The sequence below is a fragment of the Protopterus annectens genome, chromosome 1.part2, assembly GCF_019279795.1.
Source record: "Protopterus annectens isolate FY-2018-M chromosome 1.part2, PAN1.0, whole genome shotgun sequence".
Classification (NCBI taxonomy): domain Eukaryota; kingdom Metazoa; phylum Chordata; order Ceratodontiformes; family Protopteridae; genus Protopterus; species Protopterus annectens.
In genome coordinates, this window is record NC_056727.1 from 667,776,481 (window position 1) to 667,785,673 (window position 9,193).

Genomic DNA, 9,193 nt, shown 5'->3' on the forward strand with positions numbered 1-9,193 from the left:
CAGTGTATCTATGAGGCTTATCTCTCATGCAGTAGAATGTATATCATTGGCAGCAGGTTCAAGCATTTCCATCAGGAGGCACACCTAGATGTGCCTGTGTGACTTTGTAGTACCCTTCATAGCTTCCATTGTCAATGCTCCCTTTGATGGAATTTCCCTATTTAGCCCCAAATTGAAAAACATGCTTTCCAGGTGTGAGCAGGAAGGTAAAATCCTGTCTGCTGTGGGCATATGTTTTTCAACCCCTCAATGAACCTTTTCAAGGAATCAATGAGGAAGTTGGAATATGTGGTTCAAGAAATCCCAGGGTCCCTTCCAAGATCCACATGGAGGTAGTTCCCCCAGAGGCAGAGGGGGATCTCTAATAGAAGACACCACCCTCACAGCCAAGGGGATCTGCAGTTCCAAGGATTGAGAGATTCTTTCTCTGACAGATCCTATCAGTGCTCATGAAATGAGGCATGACTATCCATCTATGGAAGCAGTTGGGGGTCATTTATCCCTGCACCAGAAAGCCTGGTTAAAAATGATAAAAGATTCATGGGTACAGAGAATAATATCCAGAGATTATATCATGCCATTTTCCCATCCACCTCCTCTGGTTTCAAAGAAAATCCTCGATGTTCCACCCAGTCAGATGGAGACAGCAACACTAGAAATATACATGCTCCTAGAAAAAAAAGAGTCATCCAAGAGGTCTCCCCAGATGAAAGAGAGTCTGGGACTTACTCAAGATTCTTTTTAGTGCCAAAGAAAACAGGGGACTTGAGACCAGTTGTGGATCTCAGCAATCTGAGTCAGTCAGTTCAGTGTACAGAGTTCTGGATGGTCATGATTAAGTCTATTCTGTCTTTTCTGCATCAGGAAGATTGGATGTGCTCAACAGATCTCCAGAATACATACTATCATATCAAAATGAACAGATGCTGCAGGAGATATCAACAATTCTGGTTGGGAGCCAATCATTACCAATTCAGAGCTCTCCCCTTTGGTCTCACAACAGCCCCCAGAGTGGTTCACCAATTGTATGGCAGTAGTGACAGCTCACTTGAGGCTGCAAGGATTCTGAGTTTCCATATTTAGACAACTGATTCATCACTTCTCCAACCAGACATAAACTGATATAAGCATGAAATTATGTACTCCAAATTTGCTCCCGTCTGGGAATTTTGATCAGTTACAACAAATCTCATCTGGAACCAACGTAGACATTAGAATTCATTGTAGCTTCTTTCAACATGATCATGCAGACATCTCTTCCTTTGGCAAGAGTTCAGACTATTCAGATCCAGGTCAGGAAAATCATCCAAAACTCCTCTCTCAACTCAATTAATCCTTCAAGCTTTAGGATCCAAGTCAGTGGAAATCATCCTAGTACCATTGTCAAGGTACCATATGAGAATACATCAATGGACATTATCTACTCTGTGGTTCATTCTTTACCACCTTCTGTCCAGTCAGATAAAGATTACTTAAGTTTGCAAGAAGTAGCTTCTATGGTGGAAACAATCAAGTCAACTGCAAGAAGTTCATCCCTTTTTATCTTCCCCAACCAAGGCCATTGTGACTATGGATGCCTCCCATACTGGATTGGGGGGACACTTCATGGAAAGGACAGTCAAAGGCACATGGTCCCCCTGAAAAGGCCAACAATACATATCAATCTCCTGGAAGTGAGAGCCGGCCTCTTAGCATTGCAGGCTTTCCAAGACTCTGTCCCCACCAAGACTATTGTGATCCAAACAGACAATATGTCAGTGATCTGGTACATCAACAAACAAGGGGGAAACCAAATCTTACCCCGTGTGTTGAGAAACCTTAAAAGTGTGGCAATGGGTGATCTCTCCCAGTCGATTTCTGATAGCAGTGCACATTCTGGGGAAGTCCAATGTGATTGCAGCCAAGTTAAGCAGGTCTTTTCTAATGCCTCACGAGTGTATCTCGACATGAAAGTGATGGAGAGAGTCTTCAGTTGATGGGGTCAACCGTGCTGTGACCCTTTTGCATCCCCTCTCAACAACAAGTGCAGCAGATTCTTTGCCCTCATCCCCCCACTGAGGAAATCACTGAAATATGCTCTACTTCACAGTTTGCCTGCCGGACTCCTTTATGCCTACCGCCCATTACCCCTACTCCCCAAATTTCTTCAGAAAGCATCTCAATTTAAGTGCACAGTAATCTCTATTGTCCCTTACTGGCCTCCTCAGATTTGGTTTCAGTTTCTTTGGCCTCATCTTTTTCACCCCCCTTGGCTCCTGGATGTAGCTCCAGATCTTCTATCTCAATTCATCCAGACATTCCAGGCCTAAAATTGACCGCATGGTTTCTCCACTTCCATTGATTGCTAGACAGTCCAAGCTCTCCTCCTCAATCTGTCATGTTCTTTTATCATCTCACAAAGATTGCACCAGAAAACTTTACAAAAGTAAATAGAAAGGATTTGTATTTTGGGTACAGCAAAATCGATTAGATCCCTTTTCTTGTCCTTTCTGTAAAGTTCTGGATTTTCTAGCATGAATCTTCAGTAAAGGAGCATCATCCAAACTTTGTATGGCCTTTCTAAGAAGAACACGTCTCCTTAGACCTCCTATTAAAGATCCTTCTCCCTCTTGGGATTTACATGTAGTATTGCAAGCTCTAACCCAGTTTCCATTTGAACCTTCAGCTAAGACTGAGCTAAAGTATTTAACTTGGAAAACTATATTTTAGTAGCAATTACTTCTTCCAGAAGGGTTTCTGAATTGCAGGTCTTGTCTTCTAACCCCCTTACTTGATTTTTCATAGAGACAGAGTATTCCTAAGAACCACCTCTTCCTTTCTTCTAAAGGTGGCGTCAGAATCTAATATGAATCAAACTATCAACTTACCAGTCTTCTTTCCAAATTTTTCAAAATAAAGGAGAATGTATGTTACTCCTATTGGACGTTCACAGATAATTACATTTTTACTTACATAGGACAAACGATTTTTAGAAAAACAAAACAACTGTATCTTTTTTGGATTCAAAACTTGGCAAATCAGCCTCTAAAGTAACATTAGATAAATGGTTGATTGTATTGTATTACCTTTGGTTATAATTACTTGGGCATGTCCTTACCCAGACCACCAAAAACACATTCCATGAGTTCTGTGGCTGCTTCTTCAGCTTTTTTGTCTAGAGGTTTTCTAGATGATATTTGTGCAGCTGTAACTTGGGCCAGTCCTCATACTTGTATTGCTCATTGCAAATTAGATCAGGTCTCTAGAGGGGCAGAGCAGCTTTTGGTTCAGTGGTACTTGGGAATATCCTTTCTTAGGTCCTCCTGAGGTTTAGGTAGCTGGGGACTCTGTCCCAAGAATTGAGGAACAAATAAAAATTGACAACGTCAGATAAAGAAGTTATGTACTCACCACAGCGTTACATCTGTGTTGTCCATTTTCATTCTTCCTCAACTATCCTCCCACCAACCCCTCCTAGTAATTCTATTGGGAAGGATCGAAGATGCTAAAGGAACCTTGTTTCTTTCTTTGAGTCTCAGATTTTGGTGGCTATTTTAATATTATTTCTTTGCAATGCTCTATGGATATAAAAGTCAGCAAACAAGATCAGAGGTATGTTAGGGACTAGGGCATTATGGGAAAGGGAGGAGCTCGAGAGCTTTCAGTGATCTACTTGCTAATAGAATAGAATAGTATCCAAGGATTGGATCCAAACACAAGAGATGAGAGGAAGAATAAAAATGGACAACAGATGGAAAGTTATGGTGAGTGCATAACTTCTTTTGTTAGCTCTTGCATGGAAAATAATGTTGTGTGCCAGAATTTTTGAAGTTCACTTGTAGTATGAACAAACACTCACTTATATACAATCTGTAGCGTGAATGCAAATACCATCAAAAATATAGTAAAAACTAACTGGAAGATTATTTGTGTAATGAGAGACTTAGCAAAGTTATTGGTCCTGAGACACATTTTGTGCACCAGAATGCTAGGAATTTGAAATTCATACTTGAATCAAGATACAGATTTGAAATTAAAAAATGGAAAGAAAATTAAGGGAATGCAGAATTGTGGCATATGTAAACAGTGCCATTTTATTTCACAAGATGCATTTATTATAATTGCTATATAAAAGAGTAATTCCTATGAAGGAGTGTTATAACTGTTATAGTAAATATGTGAGGTATATTGCAATGTGTTCCCAATGTGAGATTTTATTAGGAAAGACAGATCATTAGGCAAAATAATTTACACACCTCAATATGTTACCAGCCAAAAGGACAGTAATAATGCACTGTATAGTCATGCTGTGAAATGAAGGAATTTTAAAAAGTTTCCATTTTTTGTTTTGATTTTCATACATTTTGTTCAGCGGGGAGGTGATTTTGATGCTTTTTTGGAAGGTTTCATTGATTATGTTAGTATAAAAAAATATTTGAAAACTAAGAACATTCAGATAACAAGATCAAACTTAATGGCAAAAATAAATAGCATTTCCATAATGACATATATTTATAACTATTTGAAACACACACACACACACACACACACATTCAGATTTTTTCATAATGTTTTATTGACTGTTTTATCGAATGGTCACATGATTTGGATTATCTGATTTTGTTTAGGTATTTAAACAATAATGATTTTCTGTGGTTAATTGATGTGGATAAAAAAGCTCAATGAAACTTTCATATTTTTTTTCATTTATTGTTGTACTTGTTCCATGCATACTTTTTGTGACTTAACCAAACTGAACAGAAGTCATATATTCATTATATAAGCTGACTGTTACAGAATTTAGCAAACTCGCATTCTAAGTAATGTGCATACCTACATTTGGAATACACATATATAAGACAAAATTTCAGTTGCTAATTAGCATCGCTTAGTAATATTTTTAAGAAATTATAATTAGGTAGGTACTCTCTGCACTTCATCTGTGATTCCAGGTATAGGGAATTGTTTAACTGTATGCTGAAGTTGTGTGAGCAATTTTTCATTTGTCAGTGCTGAGATTTTTTATGTTTGTTATTAACATTGACAGGAATTGTTACTTTTGTGGGTAAATATTTGTGATTTTTAGATATGATATTCTGATAACTCAGTACAGCTATGTTATGGATAACTATACTACACATTTCATCCCATGAAGGTGGTATATGTAAATACATTTGCTGGGTTTTCTTTTTTAGCTGGTTGTGAGATCTTTGCTGAGAATTGCCTAAAAGACAAATATCAGACTCTGGAGTGGAAATGTGATGTTTGTTCACATTGGTATGTTTCCTGCTAGCCTTTTAACTAGCTTTACTATATTATTTGTTCAGAAGAATGCATCTGAATAAAAAGACAGACATGTTTTGTTCTAATGTGTCCACTACAGTCAGTAGCTTATATATACAGTAATATTCTTGGCATATTCTGCAGTGTTACTTATCATAATCTAAACTTTCACAGCTCAGATTTGTGGTAACGTGAAACTTTTCCATGTACTGATTAAAGCTAAGCCTGTCAATTGTAGTGACTTATCTATTTAAACTTACCACCCTGCACGCACATTGTGAAAACATATTTGCAGGAAAAAACATAACTGGATTTATTTGTTATGCTGGAGGATGACTGTGTGAGATGTCATCATTTGCGAAATTTAGAAGTTTAACTGATCCCTACTAATGAGATGGCAAAAGATGACTGTTGATGGCAGGGACATTGTTGACTAGTAGTCATGCAGTTATGGCTTCTTCAATAACACATTTAAGAGGAATGTTTCTAGGAAAACTTACAGTTCTGAAAGTAGTCATTCCAATGATATTTTAGATGAGTTTTCAGTGCTCATCACATTTGTAGTATACCTTTTAGCTTCAGCACAGATTGCTGGCATGATAGTTTCACTGCCAAGAGTTTCATCAGTATGTTGAGGAATGTTTTTGTGTTATTTGTTACTGGAAGTTTTATAGTAAAAAAAATAACAATGCTATATGTATAAGCACCAATAAAAGATGTCTGTTCACATATCTGCTACTGTAGACAATGCAAATGTCTGATCACAATGGAGAAAGGGTGGAAAATGCTAATGAGTAGTTTCCCTGGCAGTTTTCTTTATTGAGCACCCCTTGCAATGAAAAGTGGACATTCCATTCTTTGGATGAGAAAATAGTATTCTTTACTTACAAGCAAGACTAGTATGTTAGGGGGGTCTATAATCATTTGGTTCCATCCCTGCTTTGTGAAATGCAACAAAAGGACTATGGCTAGGTAGACTTAGCACTGCACTGTTCTGTTAGCACAGGACAACTTCTCTTAGTCTGTTAAAACAAGATGTATAGCCATATTCTTTGCTGCAGCTAAGGATGATCCTGTAGTGAACATCTGTAAGACTGTCACTTAAAACATTATACTTTTTTATAAAATATCATTAATTTGAAAATGTACAACTCTGGACAATTCCAGATTTCTCACAGTAGTAAAAAAAATTATAGCATTGCAATTCTACCCTGACCCTCCTCCAGAATTTGACTACTTTGAATGGTGTACAGCCATCTGAAGAAACTCAGCTCATCTCTAGCAACATTTCTTCTTTGATGTATTTCCTTCAAAACAGGCCATTGCCTCCTAGTCTATCCCCACAAAATAGCAAATTCTTCTGTCACTGCTAGAGAGGGTGGAGACTAATGCTGACCTACTGCTGCAAAATGTTACTGTATATTTGGTTGCTACATTTATGTTCCAGGAGTAGATATGGTCTAACCTCCATGGAGTCTGTATTTAAAAATGATTTCTCTAGAACTGTTCAATGCCATGTGACATGCAAATCATTTAAGCCACCTCATTATCATTTAAAGGTATATACACTGCATCCAACAGTCTCTTCCAGGCCCCACTCTAACTCTCAAGATGGGAGAATTGACCATCAGCTGTTGCATGCTATCTCTCATCCCTTCTCCATGTAGCTGGCCAACACCAGTTAGTCAATCCTAGACACCAGTAATATAGTCAAGAACAAAACCCTAGTTTCAGCAGGCAAACTCTCATTCCTCCCTTCCATGATGATTAATGAATAAGTTTGTTTAGAATTCAGTGAGTAGAAAAGCATCATCTTGCAGTCTTTAGAGCTATCCCAGACTGAGTATATTTCAGATGATAATTTAGACAAAGTATGGACTGATAGTTTGACACTAAGATACAACAGATCTGACTACTATTAGCAAGAAAGTAATCTATTCAGATTTCTTCATTTGCATAATATTGTTCATGATATAATGTACTATGCTATGCTTGTGCATTAGTAAATTTGTTTAGTGTTACAACGTAATATTCCAGATTCATTTTGTGGATAGAAAAAGCAACTTTAGCCATACATTTTTTAACTTAAGCCCTATTATTAAGAACATTACTTTGGTCTAGCTGTTTTGCATAAATCTGAATTTTCTGTTTACATCTTCTTTTTCAGTTAAATGGATTGGAGTTGGAAAATCACGGGAGTCCATGATACAATTATTCTGAAGAGTCCTGTCCCTCATCTCAAAGGAATGGCACACTCTCTCTTGACTACACACATATCATTAAAGACCTGTGGGTCAAGAAAAAGATGTGAGAATAAATCTGTTAGGTGTACAAAATCTTAACCAGTGCTGGAACCACTGAATAGTATCCATTTTTATACTCCAAGTAGAGCTCATTACCTGTTTGTTTTATGTACTTTGTAAAGCCACTCCATGGTTTCAGTTTTGAAAGTTTTATTATACACAGAGGTTACATTTACATTTATTTCATTGTCACTGCTTTACCCGATACTCTGTAAGTCCCACAAGGATGGCCAGCTTCTAAAGTCAATGTGCCTTGTAAAATTGAAAGTTCATGTTTTACATTTTGCCTTTAAGTTAGGTTAAGATTAATTGCGACTTTGCACACATACTTTGTTGCATTCTGTTTGTATCACTTTATGAAACTGCTGCTTTATCCAGAGAATAGTTACTTCAGGACTATAGGATGAAAGGTCTTTAGTTATATTTCAAATGTCTTCACATCTTGTATACAGCATTGTTTCATTTTAAAGTCTTATAACATTAACTCTGAAATGTGTACATAGAACTGAAGCAAAGATGTAGATACTGTTGCAATATCTTTGTAAATGTATTAAAATATTGCCAATTAAAAATCTTGGAAATTATATAAAAACAGGCAATAAAACCCTTAGAACTACATTCAAATTAATTTGAATTTACTGAATGGGTGTATGTTGAGTAAAGCACTTTGCAGCTTCAATGGTTAATGAAAAAAATGTAATAGTGTTATCAAAGCGCATGTAATATAAAATTGTAATATTTGTTAATCAGGTAAGTGGACCATTCTTCAGCCCTTCAAACTCTTACTTGTATATATTAACTCCATGGTCACAAGACAAACAGAACACCTTCAACACAAGTGTACAGACTGAACTGTCAGTAATGTAAATTACTCTGCACAAATACACACACGCACACACACAAACACGTGTGTGTGTGTGTGTGTGTGTGTGTGTGTGTGTGTGTGTGTGTGTGTGTGTGTGTTTTATAATATAAAAAATACCAACAGGAAGCCTCCCACTAAAGTGCTGTGTAGTACGAAATATTCAATCAATAAAATAATCAACACAGCCACCACGGCCAGGGTAACACAGATGCAACACCACTTTAAAAACAGAAAGTTCTTTAATGGGAAAAGCGCTTTTGGATAAATTGATCCTTCATCAGATCCATACAAATAAGAACCTTTTAAAAGGAACTTGAATAATAAAATCCAACCAATCAGTGTACCACTCGATAACAACGCCCTTCACATCATCAAAAATACATTAAACACCCCTCCTTAGCTTTCTCCCCTTTAGTATCGGTTTCAAGGGGAGGTAGGCATTAGGCCCCAGAATGTCAATAAGGTTGTCAATACACACGCTGCACCCATCATGCAAAATTCAAAGCAAACATATAGACCCGCATATGCTGAGGCACTTACGTGTAACCTTACTAAACCACAAAAACCTCCTAGATGAAGTACACATAAATACCCTCAGCAGCCCCAAATGCACTCTTTCAAACCAACACTCACATCAACACATCGAGCTACATCTCATGGAGCTTCTACCTCTAAGCCCATAAGACAAGTCACCACACAGTCCAACATTCTAATCATTGGAGACTATCGTGAGACACACTGATGCCCCTCTCACCAGACTGAG

At 37.4% G+C, this 9,193-nt stretch overlaps 1 protein-coding gene across 1 annotated transcript in view; it reads left to right on the forward strand.

The window, feature by feature from the left end:
* Positions 1-8,183, forward strand: part of ADSS2 (adenylosuccinate synthase 2) — a 1,823,915-nt gene extending 1,815,732 nt beyond the window's left edge. Inside the window, exon 13 of the mRNA XM_044058193.1 lies at positions 7,430-8,183. Within this exon, the coding sequence (XP_043914128.1) occupies positions 7,430-7,482 (53 nt within the window). The 3' untranslated portion in view covers positions 7,483-8,183. The remainder of the gene's footprint in view (positions 1-7,429) is intronic.
* Positions 8,184-9,193: the final 1,010 nt, after the last annotated feature.